Source organism: Micropterus dolomieu, linkage group LG10 (assembly GCF_021292245.1).
Source record: "Micropterus dolomieu isolate WLL.071019.BEF.003 ecotype Adirondacks linkage group LG10, ASM2129224v1, whole genome shotgun sequence".
NCBI classification, from domain to species: Eukaryota; Metazoa; Chordata; class Actinopteri; order Centrarchiformes; family Centrarchidae; genus Micropterus; species Micropterus dolomieu.
The window spans coordinates 15,010,402-15,030,929 of NC_060159.1; the positions used below are offsets into that span (position 1 = coordinate 15,010,402).

Genomic DNA, 20,528 nt, shown 5'->3' on the forward strand with positions numbered 1-20,528 from the left:
TCAGCCGTTTGGGCTGAAAAGAAATGCTGTTGCAGAAGGAGGGGTAGCCCTGCTCTTATTAGTGTGTGTGCGTGTTTGTGTGTGTGTGTGTGATAGATTGGGAGCGGATGGGACAATGGGAGGATTGTATGTGATCTATATTCATGTGGCACAGATTCAGTGGGCATGTGCGCACACAGCAGGCTGGGAATGATCAGACTGAGGAAGATGGAAAACATCCAGGGAGAAGGAAAAAATAAAGAAAATTTTTAGTGATGAAATTAGTTGTAATAAAAAATTATCTGGTTTAATACACCTTAGATTGCAGGGACAGAATCTGTGTAGCGTGTTGGTCTTTCTGTTGTTTTGCAAACCATGAAATGGTACAAAATGAGATCAAACGAGATAAATGTCAGCGCTTTAGTGTGTTGTGTGTAATGATCTTTCCGATTTGCATTACACTTTGTATGCAGGTGGAAGCTGCATCCTCCTGAGAACACCTTCTCAGCATCTTTTTTTTCACAAAAATGTACATGCTTCTCCTGTAGGGGTGGCAGGTAGTTTAATTAGATGCATAAATATTCCCCAAATGAGTCTGTTGTGGCAGTGAAAGCGGCAACACACTGATTAGCTTTGCCAGAGCAGAGAAGAAAGTAAGAAAACAAAAAGAAGGAGAGGACGATGGAGAGAAACATCCTTCATAGCAAAACAGTATAGTTTATAAGTATAGTGCCTGTTCGTTCTAATAAAGCATGTTTAACTTTCAGCTGTATTCTGAGTCCCACAGAGTAAATCAGAGAGAGAGTGTAGAGAGAGAAAGACAGACGCGATAGGACGACTGATGATGAGAAATAATGGGAGAGGCAGCCAGAACTCCTTGGTAACCAAAGCACAGAGGAACAGAGGGGCCGGCCCTGCACCCCTCCCACTGTCTGTGTGTGTGTGTGTGTTTCTCTGAGGACTGGACTGCCTGAGGGGGAAGTGGTGGACCGTGTGTGTGTTTAGAGAGAGAGATAGAGTTAGAGGCTCGCTGTCAGCATAGTAGACGCTCACACACGCTCTTAGCCAAGCCGCCGTGTAGTGAGAATGTGAGTGGAGGGGAGCGGACGCCAGCACTACTACTTCGCCCCGTCTTCTCTCTTTCTTTTATTCCCTGGATTTGTTTTGTTTGTTTGTGCCTTAGAAGGATTTTTAAAAAAGAGGCGTATATACTTAACCGGAATAATGGTGTTTATTGGAACCTCGTTAAAATCTGTGATTAAATACTTCAAAAGGAAGGGTAAGATATGTTTACTTCTGTTCTATATTGATCATTAACAAATGAGTATATATGAGTAGTTTGGTCTTATTGAACAAATGAATAGCGCATAATTAGGCATAAATTTGACAGGAGTGTTATTTATGTTTGTGTGACTGGATTTATTGTGTATATAGCCATTTAAATGGCTTCATTAAAGCTGTTCTGTATCAAAAGTGGACACACGCCAGCTTTTGTATATCATTTTATTACAACTAATGGTTTCCTGTGGGCATACTGCTTGACTGCTGACTCTGCTGAGCCCAGAGACAACCCTCTGTTGCACCCTGTTACCAGGTAACCACTGGGCCAAGACTTCACAGAGCCGACAACTATTAGCACTAAATGACCTAACAGCATTTGTAAAAGGTGGCAGCTGGAAGCACTTAAAATCACAGCTACTCTGTTAGAAGATATTTGGCTTTTTCCCCCCTTCTTCTTTAAAATGTTTTCAATGTTTATTTAGTTCTAAATGTTTCAGCTAATTTGAGCTTCATATCAAAGGAAACCATACTAAGCGTATGAAGCGCATGAGGATGTTTAACAAAGACCTGATTGATGCAGGGCAAGCTGCTTGTGCCGACTCTAATCTCAGGTGTATTTATAGTGTGTGTGGCAGTCAAGGCTAAGGTGATATTGTTAATCGTTAGCTCAGCGTTTTATGTACTTCTCACATCTTAACTTGCCATCTTGCACATGCCTGCACTTTGCCCCTTAGCTCAGCAGCTTGGTCTTGCACTGCAGTCCTGAGGAAAGGGAGCGCCATGCTGAGCAGTACTCATATCCTCAGCTTTTTCACAATGTCAAGCGTGCACAAATGTTTGAGACATAGAAAGAAGAAGACATTGAATTGCAAATTTATTTGGGTTTAAGGTTAAAAATAATCCAATGTGGCATTATGATACCCTAAATATTTTACTATTTAAAATGAGACAGGTAGAAAACTAGGTTATTATCGATGACTTGTAAAGAGGCATATTCCCTAAAAAAAACTATTAACTAAGATGATTTTATGCTTTGGCAACCTTTTTAATGACTTTACTGTATTTTACATCTCAATACTTGACTTGACCCCAGCCTATGCCGACCATCAATGAAACACAGGAGGTTGTATTATGCATGAAAATCGCTGTTGGGCGATTGGGGAACCAGCTGATCATGATATTGATCATAACTGCTAATACTTTTAGAGTGGATGTGTGTGCAGATGCATTTTCCAAGGTATTACTGCATGCAGGTTTCCTTGGCCCCCCTGTTTGTATCTTTCAGAGTTTTCAGTAGCCTGTTTGCTCTCAGTCTGCATTTGTTATTGGGCGAACAGAGAGTTGGGATGTCAATGGACTGAGGGATTAGTAGACTTCTGAAAGACTTTCGCGCCGCAGTCCGGTGTGTGTGAGACTACTGTGTAAAGGGGCTAGCTGGTATTGTGGCACTGAAAAGCCTGATGTGGAGACTGATGCAGAGGGACAATACAGGCTTTGTGTCCATAGTCCCCATGACCTTGGTCTCCTATAGCCTGGCTAAGGTCTATTCAAACCCCACAGTCAGAGAGGAGGGTGGGGGAGGGCTACCTGTGCTGAGTGTGTGTGACATTTGGAAAGGGGTTTCATAAGAAACCGTCATGCTGTGATCATGGGTAAATGAACGATTGATTGGTGGCCATTATGTGTGAACTACTCAACAACGCATCAAAACGGCTGCCTAACGCATCGCTGACACATCACAGACGTCAGCCAGATATCTAGCATGCCAAATATCTGGAGCAGTTGGCCGACTCTACATCCACATCCAGCCAATAAGAGCAGGCAGCTGGCAGAGCAGGCAGCTACTTTTTCACTGCAAAACACTTTTTTACTCACCTCCAGCTCTCTCTGTAGCTCAGACAGTCCCTGCTACCTGCTCATGCTAATCCATTCTTTCACCCATATTCTTTGTCTTTATAATTGTTATCTTTATTTTAACAAACAACAGCTGTTTCGTGTGTAGGTTCGCGTCATTTCCCATTTCACATGTGTTTTCTTGACAAAACGTGGTTTGAAGACTAGCGACGGGTGACAGAGCCGCTGACAGCTCCCGTAGTGTGAGACCCCCTGTCACCGATCAGTCACGTAGTGTGAACGGCACAACTTCCAGATCCCGTCACAAGATGGCAAGTTGTGTAGTGTGAACAGCATGGCCATCGGCCGACGATGAAAGTCTCGTAGCCTGCACGAGTCTTTAGTCGTGTATGAATACATATACTACATATACCATACATAGACAGCAAGCCTGGGTCCAACAGTACTTGTTTGCTTTAAGCTATAACAACCATATGAGTGAGGTGAAACACCTAGGACAATGCATGCAGCAGAAATACAAGCAAAAGAAAATCATGTGTGTTGTTGTCTCACTTGAATTGAATGAGTCATATTTCCACTCATTGGTTCTCTTCCACATCACCTACTGTCTGATAAGTTGGTCCAACGCACACTCTACAGCCTTAAAACCACTGAAATCATTATACAAACAAGCACTTAAAACTCTAGACAAAAGGCCATTTCGTTACCATCATTGCCATATTCTAAAGAAGTATAAACTGTTTAGTTTGGAAAACCTCATAAAATACAGAAACGTGTGCTTAGTGTATAAGATCTTGCACAGTTTAGCTCCTCCTCCTTTGTCTGGCCTTATCAACTTTAAATCAACTGCAAGCAGAGTTACTAGAGGTGCAGCCAGGAGGGACTGCACAATCCCACTCAAAAAAACTGTATTCAGCCGTCTTTTCATTTACGGCGTCACATTAATGGAACTCCGTACCACCATCAATTAGAGAGTCTCCATCCTGTTACTCATTTAAGAGTAATGTTAAGAAATGGCTTATTGAAAATCAACATTGTCAGCACTGACGCTGGTCCCATCCACCAACAATAACTGTATCATCTATTTTTAGATTTGATCTGCTCATCTTGTTTATTCGATTATTTGTGATTTTTAACATAGTGTAATTTTTTACCTTTTGTCAATTGTATAATGTATTTTATTGTATTATAACAGTTTACTATTTTAGTATGCCTAATAACATCTGGCAAGGGGACTGCCGATGAAAACTAGCCTGTGGCTAACTCGGGTACGCTAATCACACTCGTCTGGCACTCAGCCAATGTGGCAAAAAGAGGAGAAGTCAGACGTACCACATACTTACGGGGTCAATGAAAAGTTACGACACCCATGTTCTGTTATATGTCTGCATTATATGAGGATGTGTAATGGTTGTAAACTGCTAGATAGCGTGTATATGTAACGGTGTGTCACTGTGATTGGCTGCCCGTGTCGTTGTTACACATGCTGTCTTTCAACATGCCTGCACTAGTCAAACTAATCAGTCAAATAAATCACGAGGCAAAATTCCTTTGATCACAAGTCCAGACAGCATAGACTAAAACACACACACAAAGAGTTACCACAAAAGAGATCTGTGAATGAAGAAGAAACTAAAAGAAAACTTGTTTGGTGACAGTGAGGCACATGAATAAACACAATGACCCGCCCCTCTCCTCTGCTGGAGAAGCGGTTAACAACTTCCCATTTCTCAACGTGCTGTAGAGACAGACATTAAGGTGCCATTGGTCACCAGCAGTACTCAGCAGGACCTGGCACACTGGACTGACCCCTATGAATCCATCCATAAAACTATTTTTAACTCTGCAGTACTCATTAGGTTGCAGACCTCTAATGGTCACATACAAGCAAAGTCTGATTCTCCCAAAGGGGCTTTTTAAAAATGAAGGCTATCTACATATTAACACTTACACACTAGCTCACACTTTCTGCAACGACCAGTTTGTAGTCATAGGACCACACCTTATACCTTTACCTTGGAGGCTTTCTGTCCTCCCCCAACACAGCCATTATGCATCCTACTACGGCTCATTAGCACCTGTGAAAAAGCACAAACAAGCCACATGCTCCCGTCCCCTTTCATGACCCCTCCCCTTCCCTCTGGTTCCTCTGAACTTCTCCCTCTGTCCCAGTCAGATGGACACAGTTGTGATGGTCAGGACAGGGACAAACAGATAGCTGTCTTAACTAACGTGGCTTAATGGAGGTAATCCTACATCCACGATCACCAACCGTCGCTTGGTTACGCTCACTTGGTAAGCCTAACTTTTGGAAATTATGCGTGTGTTTGTTGATATTTACACCTCAGTCATTTTGCTGACACTGCGGCATGGGAATAAGCATCAATTCCTGGATCGCCCACATTACAAGCCACCACCAATTGCAGGCAAACAAGGAAAAGCACAAGTCCTGTTAATATTTCTTTAATGATGTCTGATGATTGAGAGAAGTGCTCTAGAAAATGACAAAGAAAAGGGCTGTTTTCCCTCCGTTGTAAAGGAAAAAATAGTTCAGTGTCTTAGCCAGCTACTTTTAAATGGTTTTGAGACCTAGCCATATGTTAAACCCATTGAATTTTAGTTCTAGTGTGTGTATTGTTGTTATATTGCCTTATTTTTGCGTGGAAGGGGTTTCTCCGAGGGCAAGTTCACTTGCTTAAAAGTTCGCTTTTGTAAGTTTTTAGTAGCCTGTTTGAATGTCTGAGCTGAGAATCATCAGAATCAGTTAATGTTTCCCTCCAACTTTCTTTATACCCCTCCTCCCCCCTCTGACTTGTGTGGCCTACTGCGTGAAGTCTCAGATACGTGTCATGTTATTGGTGTGGAGAATGACACCTCGATGCAAAGCACCACCTATCCCTTCCTTTTCTCCACCAAACATAAACAAATCCTTTCTGTAGCCAGTTGCACGTGCACAGTGTACTGGTATTTTCTAATGCACAGTTTATAGTACCTTAGAATTAGCGAACCCTCTTTTCTTTCTTCAAAAACCCTGATATATGTCAACTGTGTGGGTTATCTTTAGCTTATTTTTTTTGTTCAGTTTAAAAAAAAATACTGTTCTTGACGATGATGTAGTAAAAGATCCTTTGAGAAATCTACTGGGGTCAATACAATTGGAAATATAAGTCAAGAAAAACAAAAATTCCATAACCTGATCTGTGTGTCTCTGCAGCGGTGTCTAACCTGGATGAGGAGAGCAAGTGGACGGTGCATTACACAGCTCCGTGGCACCAGCAGGAGAACGTCTTCCTACCAGGCAGCCGGCCCCCCTGTGTAGAAGACCTCCACCGTCAGGCCAAAGTCAACCTCAAGACTGCCTTGCGAGGTAAGAACCATTCAGAGAGTTTGACAGCATCCAACATGATCACTGACAAAATCAAGGTTAGAGTAATTTGTCACTCCTGTGGAGAAGGAGATTAGTGGGTGTTTGCATCATTTCAGGTTCACAACATCCACATTTTGAGAATTCATTAGCCACTTGTGTACTTTCCCAGGCAACATTTTGTGTGTAAAACAACCTTTAAATAACAGTTGATTACATGTTGTAGAAATTGTAATCATATGCTGGCTGTTGATGGTTTCCCATTCTGCTGAAACCAGGAGTTTGAGCTAATTTGGTGGTTCTCATGTACACTCAGGGAGCCAAGCGTTAGTATGTAGTATTTGGCAAAAGGTAAAATATTACATCTTTCAAAATGACAGTGAAACATAAAAATGATCAAACAAACATTAGACAATATATTTTCATCAACAACGAATCTGCAGAATATCTTCTTGATAGATCAATTAATGGTCTATAAAATGTCAGAAAATAGTAAAAAGAATTACAATTTTCAAACTGAACAGCCCAAAACACAAAGAGATTCAATTTAGTCAGAATTTCTGTCATATTTGCTTGAAAAGTGACAATGAATTGATTATCAAACACTTCTGTCGTTCAACTAACTTAAATAATTGTTAAAATTTGTTTGAGTGGAATTATAGTCCAAATAAGTTTCTAAGTGAGACCCATAATTAACTCCAATAAATAGTTTAAATGCATATCAGCCAAATCAAGCAAAATAGACACACTAATAAAGCTCACTGGCGTGAGTGTTGCTGGACTTCATCATGTTTGTTATGGCATCAAGGTAAAGATCAACTGTGTCTGTCTACAGCACTGTAAAAATGCCCAGACCTGTAAGTTGTGTTCAGTCCAATGTTTAGCCAACAACACAACAGTGTGAGAACCTCTTCTTCCTGTTTGTCCAGCACAGACACTGTCTTGTTGTCAAACAAACACAAGGAGTCAAGTCACAGCAGAGTGACATCTGTTGAATATTCTCACAACATTCCCAGCGCAGGAAGTGGGAATACTAGTAAATGCTGGCACCTGTTTCGGCGAGAGTTCCTGGGAAAGTTGTGCTTTCCACCCATTTCTCAGATAACAGCTTGCGAGACAGGTGTGAGCAAAGGCTTAGAAGTGTGTATATATGGGTGTGTATGTGTGCGTACGCGGGTGGATGTGTGACAGTAAAGGCTTGTTTTTTACATGCTTGGGTGGCCTTGTGTGCCAGCAGATAAAACAAAGAGACTGATAAAGGGAGAAAGAGAGATAAACGAGGAGGGGCCGTTTGTAACCTGATACTGTCGAACATTAGTCACCTGCTTTCGGACATTAGTCACCTGCTTTAACAGACACACAGAGACACACTGCAGGCTGTCTTTGTCTTTCCCTGTGCTGTTGATGCTGCATATTCTTAAATATTAATACCCCCCACCCCCCATCACTGTCCTATCATCCTGTCACCCCAGGGGTCCTAAATGAAATACAACAGGTGTCCAATGAGGGCACCTGTGCTGTCCATTTGAGTCTTGTGTGTTTTAGCTCTTTAATTCCTTGTCCACTCCCAGGAAGTTGAATAGCAGAGGTTACACAACTATCTACAGGCCAGCCTTAAAGAAATAAACTTCCATTATTTACATATGTGTAATAGTAATAACTATTGTTAGAAGATATTTAATAATTTAGAGGTTATCTCAGGAGGTTTAACCAGGCTCAACCCCTGCCCTCATGCACATGTAAGCAGTCACCAAATCCAGTGCCACCAGCATGAGCATAGCAAGGTGCACGAGTCTGCTTTCTGCTCTGCAGAGCAGAGTAATCAATAACCAATCAGATGGCAGTGTGCATCCACTCTGTTTTTCCTTTCACACAGTCATATAGGGTTCAGCTTGTGTTTAGCAGGCAGCTGATGAGTTACAAAAATGTGTTGAACCCATAGGGGGGAAGTTACATAACAATTGTATGATTACTGTCAGTGTTATGCCCAGATTTATGCTTAAGTTCATTAGTCATTGATGTAATTCAGTGATAACCTGGGCTGCTGTTTTGTTTGCCCGTGTTTACAGTGTAAGAATAAGGGTAGATTTGAATTGAAGAAAACTGCCTTCAAGCCCTTGCTGTAAGTCAGACAGATCAAAGTTCATAAAGTTCACTAACTTTAAAGCAGCTGCGACTGTTATCGATATTTTTACATCAACAACATATCAAATGACAACATGAAAACAATGTGACAGCGTAAAAGGGGGGCGTTCGTAGTGATGCTCGCCTCTGCTTTACAGAGCTTTGTAGTGAGTTTCAGCTCATTGTTGCATGTTTACTGTATTGGTTTTTCTCTAACAACTCTCACCGTGTTGTTTTCAGCCACAGCAGGCAGCTGTTTTCAGAAAGAGCTATAGAAACCCGCTGTATACTACCTGCTCAGCACCAAGCAGCAGACAGACTAGTTGGCGACTAGCTGTTGCATAGTGGAGCATTTAGCAGCTAAATAGCCAGATATTTCCCTCAGGATTTGGGTGGACCAAAAACAGTGTTAGAAGAAAAAGAATATTGGACATAGATTCACCAGGTGACTGACTCCAAATGAATAATAATGTTGCTCCATAACTGCTTGATAAGCAAAAAATGTATTTGAAAGTATCATTGTTGTTTATTAAAGTTTACTCCGGCTCCCAGTAGATGTAGTTTTCCACATACTTTGTGCATCTTTTATTTGTAAACTAAATAGGCACTACACTGCTTAGATAAATTACTATTTGCTGATTTTATTTAAATGCCGCTGTAAAATAATATACAGATAGACCCTGTTCATTATTCTATCATTATATATTTTTTGTCCTCAGTATCCTTCATTCTTTCTGCTCATCTTCTCTCATGTCACTTAGTTCTGCTTAGTAACAAGCAGCACTCAACTCATCAAGCCTTATGTATTTGATCAACTGTCCCCATCACGCAACACCGATCATCTTAACAGCTCTCCTCCCCATCATTGTTCTCATTATCATCAGTCTTTCAAAATCCCTTCTTCCACACCGCTACCACATTAGCTTGTTGTTACAGTAGCTACCTTTGCCAATCTCATTAGGATCCATTAACTGACAGTATTATACATGCACCAGTGTGTCTGTCCACAGAGATGGGCTGTAATTAGCTATGGAGATCGATGGCACATGAAAGGGATCAAAAGCAGCATCCTTGAGGTGCCAGGCTAGGAGTGTTTCATTCACCACAATGGATTCTGAATCCCAAAGATGCAAGATTAAAGACCACATTTGTATGAATCAGGGATTATTTGAAAGACAAAGAAGACTCATGCATACATGTCAGTTAATATGCTACCAATGTGGCAGATAGGGATTTGTTTAGATTTTTTCATATTAAAGTTATTTAAATAGAAATGTGAAAGGCTTGCTCTCACACAGTTTAGTACTAGGTGAATTTAATGAGCTAATATAAGACAAAGGATGCACTAGTAGGTATTTGCAAAGGGAGAAAGAGAGTAATGACGTGCTAAATGCCCCATTGGGGGGGGGGTTGAAGAGAGAGGGGGGGATAGTTCTGCCATCTGTGTGTGACAGACTGAAACTGATACCCCCCTCCTCTTGTTACACACACACACACTAATTTATAAAACTCTCTTCTTATCACGCACATGGGCATACACACACTCACACATATACATCACAACACCATCCCAGCAGGTGGCGACGAGAGGAGGTGTAAGCAGCGTCCAACAGGGACGGCACTCACTCACACACACACACACACACACACAGTTGATAAGCGTTACACAGCTAGGTATGTCTGTGTGTGTGTCCTATATCTATTTCATACATCTTCCTACCATAGTGTATATGACATGTGTGTTTCTGTCTGTCCTGCAGAATGCGACAAACTAAGGAAAGATGGTTTCCGGAGCTCTCAGTACTACTCTCAGGGTCCCATATTTTCCGACCCTGCACAGTCTACCAGCAGTCTGCATGATGATGACGAGGATGAAGATAATGATAAGAAGGTACACATAGGCACAAACACTGCACACAAGTACACACACACCTGTCCAGGTGTCAGTTCAACAGTCACTACATACCCAGTACATACAAGTGCACTATGCGTGCACAGCAGTGCTTTGCAGTCTAGTGCAGATTAAGAAGCATGGCAGCTCACCTCCTGTGATTTAAACAGTGTCAGTCTGCCCTCTAGTGGTCTGAAATGGAAATGCATGTTTTCCTTAGTCTTAAGTTTACTTCCTTCCTGACCTTACTTTGTTTTGTTTTTTACAGAATTCCTGATTAGCTTTAGATCAAGAATTCTTTGGAAATGACCCAAAAGCTAGCCAACTTACCAGCCTGTTCTTCCCCTGTGGTTGACATTGTGCTAATAGTTAACCAGTGGTAGTTTGTTAGGATTAATGGTACATAGAGAGCCAGCACAAAGCTCACACTCACATATTGTTATAACTGTCAGTACGCATCATGAAAAAGTAGAACTAGAATAAAATGTTCAACTCACAATTTCATTCAGACAGAGCTAAATATATTGAGAGAACAAACATATGCTGGCTGTTGTTATTTCTTTTTTATACTTGTCTTTCCTCTACACTTGGAGGGGCTGTTGTTTGTCTAATGTAACAGCACTGTAATTTCATAGGAGTGTGATACATGTGAGAGAGACGGAGAAATAAAGAGGGGCAGAGATGAAGAGGGATGGAAAAAGAAGCTGTCATAGCTCTTTTTACTGACTGACCATTAGTGTGAGGTGAAGTGCAATTCATATAGGAGAAGAGATATACCTCATTTTTTTTTCTCACACACAATGTGATATGAGTGATTCTGAAATGGTCAGAGGGACTTTCATTATCAGGGTCTCCTTTGTCCCCCCAGAGCCCCTCGCTCGTTTCATGCCTGACTCGACCCTCGACCTTCATAACATGCTGTTGTCTTTCTAAATTGTCAACTCCCATCTCTCGTTATCTGTCTTTCTACTTTCTCACCCTCATGTCCCTCTCTTCAACCCAAACCAATCCCCTCCTCCTGTCTGCTGTCATCCCCCTTCCTCTGTTCCGCTGTTTTGTTCCCCATCCCCTCTCTTCCCCGTCACTTCCTGTTGTCCTGAGGCCAGTGAGTCTAACATGGCCTGACAGCCGCCTCAAAAGGAGAAACAGGGCTCCTGGTTGAGCGACGATGATGCAAGAAAACAAGCTATGCTTACCACTCAACTCTCACTGAGATCCTTTCTTTAAATCCTCCCCTCTTCTCCCCCCCTCTGTTGCCTCCCCCACATACCCATCCGCCCATGGGTGGTTTATATGAAAGCTCTAATAGCCATCTCTTCTAGCCAGTCTGATGTTAGGGATTGTCAGGATAAACAGTAATGGGCATAGGGAATGACTCCTGGGCGTATTTGGGAGCTTCTGAACAACTTTATTCCAGTGATTTTAAATCCAACAAATTCACACAGAGGATTTCCTGCCAGTCGTTTTTCTTTTCATAGTGGAAAAGCCCAACCTGTACCAGATACAGCCAGGCAAAATTCAACGTTTCTGCCCTTGGAATTGCTCTATAATCCAAACTATTTGGGATCATTTGTTTCCAGTGTACTTTAAATTCCAGCCTGTGTTTACTCTGATTCAAAATAATGATTTCAAAATCACAGATGGACATTGAGTTAAATGTTCAGCAAACTGGAAATTGCTGGTTTTCTGTTGACTAACAGCTCAATGTCAAGCCTGGAGGCTGCAGCAATACGTTGTTGTTTGTTGTTGCATCCTCTGCAGTAAATTCTACTTCAGGATTGAGAACTGTTAGTGTGTGAACACGAGTTAATGCGTGAGTGATTCTCTCTCGTCTTCCTTGCAGTTGCTCTCTCTTGCTTTTATCGCGCCATCTCCAAACAGTCTGTTTACTCTGATAGATGTGTGTGTGTGTGTGTGTGTGTTTCCATTTGGGTTTGATTGATCGTGAAACATGTTTACAGCACCACAAGCTTCTAAAGGTCACCGCAATGTAATATACTAAAGTCTGTTTGTGTGTGCCAATATAGCCCGTAGAAGCTGTCAGTTATAGTTTTTGGATAATTAAGTTCTATTCTATAATATTCTTTTCACACATATTTTTCTCTATTGACATTTTTCTTTATCCGTCAGTTCTGTGCTTTAATTCAATAGGACTAAATCTTTGTTTTCCATTGCCCTTCATTACCTCACATCTCTCTCACCTCTGTCACTCCCGTTTCCTGTCTTGTCTTTCTTTCTCTCGCCTCTTTCGGCTCTTCCTCCTTCCATCTCGCCTCAATCACCTGTTTGTGTTATTTTCTTTTTCATCCCTTGTTTCTATTATCTCACTCTCTCCCCTCTGCCACCTTTCCTTTCTTGCTGTCTCTGCTCTCTTTGCATTCCCTTTTCGCTTTCTTTGCTCCACTTGACGTCTTAAGTCTCGCTAACCCATTCTTCTTTCTCTAATCTAGTCCACAGCTTCATCAGCGGAGGACAGCAAATCTCAGCTCTCCATGAGGCCCCAGACCCCGCTGGGAGGGGGTGAAGGAGAGGAGGGGTCTGAGGTTGATGGACAGGTGGTATGGACCAAGGCCGCAGCCCTCCCCACCCCAGAGGAGAAGATGAGGCAGACGGCCAAGGCCGTGCCCACAGACATAGTTGCCATCAATGTCACAGGTATGACCTATTGGCAACCATAGTCATCCAACCATTTTGTCAATCTCTCAACCAGTAGCGAGTAGCAACCAATCACCATCAGTGTCGGTAGTGGGAAAACAAATGTCCTGGTCCTCTAGTTCCATGTTGAATAGCAACATAGAAAGATCAGACTAGTTTCGAGAGCGTTTGATCTTGTCTCATCCATCCCTGGTGTCTGTTCTGTAACGTTAACCTCTCACCACCTCTCACACATTTGGTTTTGTTGGTCATTTGGACATTGGACATTTTTTTATTGCTGTTTTACCGAGAGTTACAGTAGATGAGAAGATCAATTTCAAGTCTATGAGTTTAACACAGAGATAGCTTCATATCATGCTTGGCCTAGCTTAGGACAAATCCAGGATGCAGGAGGACACAGCTAGCCTCCACCAAATAAACAAGACCAAGAGTTTACAGCTATGCTAGCGGCTCTAAGCAGGTGTGATGTTTACCATGTTCAACATCTTAGTTTAGAGTGTTTAGAATGCTATTTGATTGCTAATTAACATTAACCAAAAGTATAGCTGGGGCTGATGGGAAGGCCATTAGTTGCACAGGTCAAAGAATTGGACAAATTAATATTTTGACCTGATGAAAAACCACTGAAATACCAAAGTTATTATAATTCATACTAAGGGGAATAATCCATCCGGTACTTGTTGATATATTTAAAGACTAAAGGGTTGGGCTGGCCAATTTCAAAAGCAAAAGCAATCCCTTTCAATAATTTAAAAACTGCCACATTAACATGTCATATCTTGTGATTTTTATTGGTCTTCTCATCGAATTCTTAGTAAGGCAGCATAAAGGGGAATGAGTCCTACAAGCAAAATGTGGGACTGTTCCATTAATCAACCATCTGTGGAAAAGTGGATATAGACTAATCAATTACTGTATCCAGTGATCCACAGAGGAAAAAACTGTATGAGTCAGTCATGGATGTCTGCCTTTCCTCTTGCACATCTGTGCAAATTCCTCCTCTTCCTTCATGCTTGTTGGAGACTGACCTTTACCTTTCTTTATGCGTGTGTGATCGAGGGTTTGACGTTTATCCAAGGGTCAAGGCTTTTCACTGACTTTATGTCAGATCACCAGGCGTTTGACAGACGAACACTCGTACACAGCAAAACATGTCGATGCAATTCCCTTGTTAGCATGTCACATTTTTCAGTGCTGTCTGCCACACGAGCCACTCACATAGATACAACGTCTCATTCTGCCAGTTCTGATGAGTAATATATTACACTGCAGCTTGTGTGATGTTTCAATCATAAGACATATTGATATAGATATCTTGTATGAGGTCTAAAATAGATGAACAACAGCACAAAGACTCCGCAAATTGCAGTTCAACATCTGAATTTTGCTATTGTCAAGGCCAATATAACTGCAATCCTGTCGTCCTTTACACACTAATGAGTGCTTAATGTGGTCCCACTCATCGCAAATCACTGTTGACTTCATCTCCTGTCACTTTAGATTACTGAGAAGGGGAGTAAAACACACACACACACATACAGACCCGGAGAGAGATCAGGGACTTTTCTGTCACCGTGAGGGGGAATGTGATAGACACTATCTGCCCTCGTACCAATTTCTATTTCCCCAACGCCTGCAGGCTGTCACCAGCTAGCCAAATAGCAGATAGAAGAGCTGTTCCTAGCGAGATATTGCTCTTCCTTTAGGGAAACTCGACAGAGAGTGAGAAGGATATTGAGAATAAAAGTGTGTGTGTATGTCACCTCATACTGTCCCATGCATGCACATTTTTTTGATAACAGCATGCACTCTAGATCTCACATATCTTATAAGTATCTTTATAATTACTAATATTGAGGCCAAAAATGTTATTGTTTTCTTTGCTAGCCCCTTTGGCCAGTTATTTTCTGTTCTAAGGATTAAACTTGGCTAGTAAATGAGAATGACAAAAAAACCCTTCTCCCTTTCCTCTAGTGGTATAATGCAGACACAAATACATTTGGTTGTATTTGCCCAGGTTTAGATATTTGCCTCTGAGCTTTCTGCCTCCAACTCAATAAATGGAAACTGAATAGAATTTTATTTGTGGCGCTCGCACCATTGAACAGTTACATGAAAGAATCAACAGCAACTCTTATTTCTAGAAACATGCCCAGATTTCACTATCAACAGTTTCTAGTAGAGCTAGACTGATAAATTGCCAAGGCCAATATATTTAGTAATAGTGTCATTGTTACATCGCACCAGAGAGCACAACTTTCTGAACTGTTATGTAATGTCAATGTCATGATAAAACTCATAATATGTCATGAGTTTATGTTAAAAGGAAGTTGCTATAGGCCAAATTATCTTCATCAGATTTTTTTAAACTTCCAAATATATCGCTAGGAGCCTTAAAATCGAGTATTGATTGGGCAGTGGTTTCCTGTGGAATTACTTCTTAGTCCCTGTGGAAACTGTTCACAGTGTGTTCTGTGGATTATCAAGGTAGTTTATTTATCAATATACACGAGGTTGTGCAGCGAAATTAAACTTTGTAGGCCCTTCATGCTAAACACATAGAACTTAGCAGATAATTAAATGTATATTAGAATATTGAAAAATATGAAATAAATTAAATAAAACAATATATACAGTACATAAATACATACACGTACACACCCAGGGAATAATTCAGCAGTGCATTGTTTTTATTTGCGTCTGCGAGAAAGTAATTATGCAGAGTAACAGACACTCTTTCTGTCAAGGATGCTGTTAAACATTTAATGCATTTCTTCAATGCTGTGAGCATCACAAATGGAGTTCCCTTTACATATATTGAATTGGGGTGGCACCAGAAAACGCAAAAGTTCGATACCTCAAAACCTTGGCAAATAAAACAAAAACTGTCTGCATGGCTAGATATCACTGCTGTGGGTGGGTGGGTGAGAAAATGACCCTTTAGGTTTCTTGCCTTCTTGACGTTGCATGTTTAAACTTTCTGCATGTTGGTGGGTTTGTTCCTTTCAACTAACTGACTGCTGTTTGCCTGTGTGTCCGCCTGCCTTGCTCTCGCCCTCCCGGCTACCAGGGGCAGTGTTTGACCGACAGGCGAGCATCCGGCGCTCCCTCATTAACACTGACACCGTGTCCCGCCGGCCCAAGAAGGTCAAACGCAGAAAGACTATATCAGGGCTGCCTGACAACTTCAACCTGGAGCTAGGTATGGATCACTGTGGGGCAATATGTTGCCCTCTACTGTCCACAGACCTGTACCAACACTCTGGACAAGCATCCCTCCTTCTTTCACTACATCCTCTAACCTAACTCTCTATGGCTTTGTGCATTATACATTAAGTGAAATATTAACTCACACCGCCAACATTGGTCACATTGAGAGGGAAAATATGGCACATGCAAGTCCACAGTGTTGGATCAAGGCCCTGCAGTTGTTCAGTCTTTCCCTGTTTCAGTTTTACATACGAAGTGTCCTCATTTGCTCTCCTCTACCCTGTTTAACCGTATCTACAGCCAGAAACCAGTTATGAAATCCTTTTCAGTAGTTTTGTGGTTTTAATTTTTTACTCGCAGAATCTCATTTTAGACTTTGCCTGTTGGAAAATCATGTCACATAGGAGAAGTTAAGTGCAGGGTTTGCCATTTTTAAATACGTATTGTGCCGTAATCCTTCGGGGTCAACTTTCTGCAGTCCCTTTTCTTTGAATTGTGTGTGTTAATTGTGTGTCTGTGCTGTAATCCCGGGGCCATATTGATAATCTTGCATGTGTGTGTCTTACTTACCAACATGTACTGATTATGAGACAGTGGGCCCCTGATCATGGACACCAGAAAGGCTTCACACCCCTCTTCTTATGCCCCTTTCAGACCACATGATCCTCAAACCCTCCAAACAGATGAGGGCTAAATAACAAATATGAGGTCCCCTACCATTAGTCACTCAGCTGAGCTGGGTGTTAAGCGAGCAGTAAGCTTACTAAGCTGACACTGTGCTGTGCTGACGGCACCGCATGGCTGCTGTTTATTTACATGTCTCTGAGCTGTAGGATGGCAGCAGTGTTTAAGGAGAATGTCATTTCTCTGTGCGATAAGATCCCCTAGGCTGATAAGAAAAGAGCTTTAAAGTCTGGTTAGTGCACAGCTGACGACAGCCTCTGAATGTCATGATTACTGGGCCGGGGTAATTGTCCCAGTGCTTCATCCCTCCCTCTCTATGCTCCAGAGCTGCCTGCGAAGTAGACCTGCAGCTTAATCTATCGCAGCAGCAGCAGCCAAGCTGTCACTCCAGCTTTTAGCAATGGAGGAAGAGTGTGTATGTGTGGTTTGGAGAGAGCGAGAAGGGAGAGCGAGAGAGAAAAGAAAGGACGTATAAGTGTGTGTGTCTTGGAATACGAGCATCAACAGGAGATCCACCACAGATGGGAGACACACTAGACATCCTCTCCCATTTTACAACTCATTCTTCAAATTGTTTGTTTACTAGCCGGTATGTTCGTGTGTGTCTTTGTGATGTCTGCATTTCTGTGTGTCCTTGTCTCTATATCTATCTGCATATTCTGTGTGTTCGTTCCTGTTTGACAGTGCATGGCCATGTGAACATTGTGTATGTTTGTGTATGTTTGTGTCCGTGTATGTGTTTGTTTGGCTGCCTTGCACCTTTACCAGCTGCCTGTCATGGACCCCAGCAGACTATTCGCATTTCAGTCAGACGGAGCCAGAGCCAGAATAGGAGGGGAAGCATAGTAGGGAGTCTCTCTGTCTTCCCTCATATCCTTTCCTCCTTAATGAAGAAAACCAGAACTTATTAACAGAAAATCAAATTAATTAGCTTCCGCCTGACCACAGTTTATGTGACAGTCCAGCCAAAGGAGCAGGAGGCATTGTTGCTGAAGAAGTCATAGAGAGTAAAGAGCAAGTGAAAGTGGAGCAAGAAGAGAAAATGAGATATTGTTGATCAGTCATGTGTTTCATTTTATTTTCTATCTTCCTTTTGACAGCAGCAAAGGGACACGGTGGAGAGCTCCGGCCCCATTCCATGTTCATCCCGGGACAGTACTCCACCTTGGGCAGAGTTGGGAGCGTCAACTCAACGCTCCAACGTTCACAAACCAGAGACTCCGGCTGCCAGACAGAAGAAGTGAAGGTCGTACCCCCGTCCATGAGAAGAATTCGGGCGCAGAGAGGACAGGGAATCGCTGCACAAATGGCTGGCATTTCTGCTTCCACCTCAACAGGAAGTATATCCCTCTCGAGTAGTGACAGCTCTGGGATCCTGATGCTGCCACATCAGTTTAACGGAAATCCTTCCCGTTTTCACAGTCTGCCCCGACAGGGCGCCAGGGTGTCCCTCAGCGCGGACCCCATTTACAGCAGCACCCCCATCAAGTCAGAGGAGCAAACTACACCTCAGAGGCAGATTGGAAAGCTGCGGGTTGACGATACAGTGGTGCACATGAGAAATGCCCCCAGGACAGGCACCCTGCCCAGGCCCAAGTCTCAGGAGGTGAGGGGGACACAGGCCAGTGAATGGGGTGGCGGTCCAGCATGTGTGGTCTCCCCACACGCTGCCTATTCCACCTCACTCATCCCCAATGCCACCCTGTTTAGCTCCTCTGAGGTCATTGCCCTCAACACCTCTGGTCATCTCTCCCACTCCCCAGCCTCAGCTTACCCTGCAGCTCGTCCGCTCAGTCTGGCTTCCTCCACCAACAGTGACCCCCTGCTCTCCAGTCCAGCAGGCTTTACCCACAGCTCCACCTGCCCAGCCTTGGCCACTTCTACCCCAACTCATACCCCGCAGAATGGTGGTCTGGTAGTGGCAGCACCTGCTAGCGAGTCAGGGCACTCGGACAGCAGTGTACACAGCCACAGCACCTTGGCCCCCACGCCGCCATCCTGTCTGCCAGAGGAGCAGTGGATCTACGACACGCCAGAAAACGTGGTGATTCCACACCGCACTCTTACCTCCAGCTGCTCCACTCCTATAAACCAGCTGTATAGCAGCTTGGACCTCTCCTCCAGGACCACGACTGACTCCAGCTCCCTCTATTCCCAAGACAATGATGGATACTACACCTCCATGCACTTGGACTCAGGTCTGCGCTCTCGTAGCCATGGCAGCGGGCACGGTGCAGCAGCTGGACGGGCCACCAGGCACAGCATGTACGAGTGCCGCGAGATGGCGAACGAGGAAGACTCTGGAAGCTTGTACAGTGATCGCTCTCTGTCACGCAGCATCTCCCTCCGCAAGGCCAAGAAGCCTCCGCTGCCCCCAGCTCGTACAGACTCTCTTAGACGCAAGCCTGGTGCGAAAAAACCCCTTGGAGGTGTTAGCGCCATCAGCGGCGTTAATGAGCCAAACGGAGCCATGCTCAATGAGACTCTAATTGCTAGCTTGCAGCAGAGCCTACAGATGGGGCTGAGAGGAGGGAAAGGAAAAGGGGCTTCGCCGTCTTCACCCTCTCACAGCCCAAGCAGCGACTACGATGACCCTTGGGTGCTACGGCCACGCAGTCAGAGTAGCATCAGTGCAGGTAGCTCTGCAGCATCGTTAGCAGCCAACACCAACTGTGGCGTTGTGTCCAATGTATACTCGCTGTGCCATGTGACACCTGCTCATAGCGAGACCAGCAGCTTGCGCTCAGACTACGCAGATTCCTGGGGCTACTACATGGACTACCCTCGTAACCATGGAGACCAGAGGGCACAGACCCCTCCGGCGCACGCCATAGATAACATGTCGGCTGGGGCTCGCCCAGGAGAATTACAGAATGGAGGGGAGATTCACAACAACAGCCAGGCCCCTAGATCCCAACGCCAGGAGGGAGAGGTGGTGGTGAAGCCCAAAACGTCCACCTCCTCACCGGACAGGGTGCACAGACTGACCTCCCCATCCAGCGGCTACTCTAGCCAGTCCAACACCCCCACAGCCGGAACCCCAGTGCCCTCGATCGTCAGGTCCATGTCTCCCTCGGGCAGCCGGCCCAGGCCTAAAGTGCCCGAGAGGAAGTCCTCTCTCCTCTCCTCTGTATCCATGTCCTCTTCATCCACCTCGCTTTCCTCAAACACCTCGGATTCACTTAAAAACTCCGGACCTCCTCCTCCACCACCTCCACCCCTGCCCCTCTCCTCCTCTTCAGCTCCCAACACCCCTCTCAGCCCACCTCCACCTTTCCCTCCCCCTCTACCGCCAAGCTCCAGTGCAGGCCCTCCTCCGCCGGCTCCCCCGTTATCCACTAGTCCAAAGGGTCCAACTCTGAGCCCACCTCCTGCTTGCTCCACCTCCCCAGAATTCCCTCCTCCTCCATCCCCTGAAATGCTAATCCACCCCAGTTCATCCTTCAATGGGAGCTTCAGTCCTCCACCTCCACCTCCACCTCCCCC

At 43.8% G+C, this 20,528-nt stretch overlaps 1 protein-coding gene across 5 annotated transcripts in view; it reads left to right on the forward strand.

Annotated features, from left to right (window-relative positions):
* nhsl1b (NHS-like 1b) overlaps positions 1-20,528 on the forward strand; it is a 64,587-nt gene that overhangs the window by 34,834 nt on the left and 9,225 nt on the right. For 2 of the 5 annotated variants that reach the window (XM_046061269.1, XM_046061273.1), the window contains exons 2-6: positions 6,329-6,481; positions 10,363-10,493; positions 12,944-13,148; positions 16,219-16,350; positions 18,143-18,985. In XM_046061269.1, the coding sequence (XP_045917225.1) occupies positions 6,329-6,481; positions 10,363-10,493; positions 12,944-13,148; positions 16,219-16,350; positions 18,143-18,985 (1,464 nt within the window). Of the gene's footprint in view, positions 1-6,328; positions 6,482-10,362; positions 10,494-12,943; positions 13,149-16,218; positions 16,351-18,142; positions 19,087-20,528 lie in introns of all 5 variants that reach the window. The other 3 variants (XM_046061270.1, XM_046061271.1, XM_046061272.1) reach the window with 3 other exon arrangements.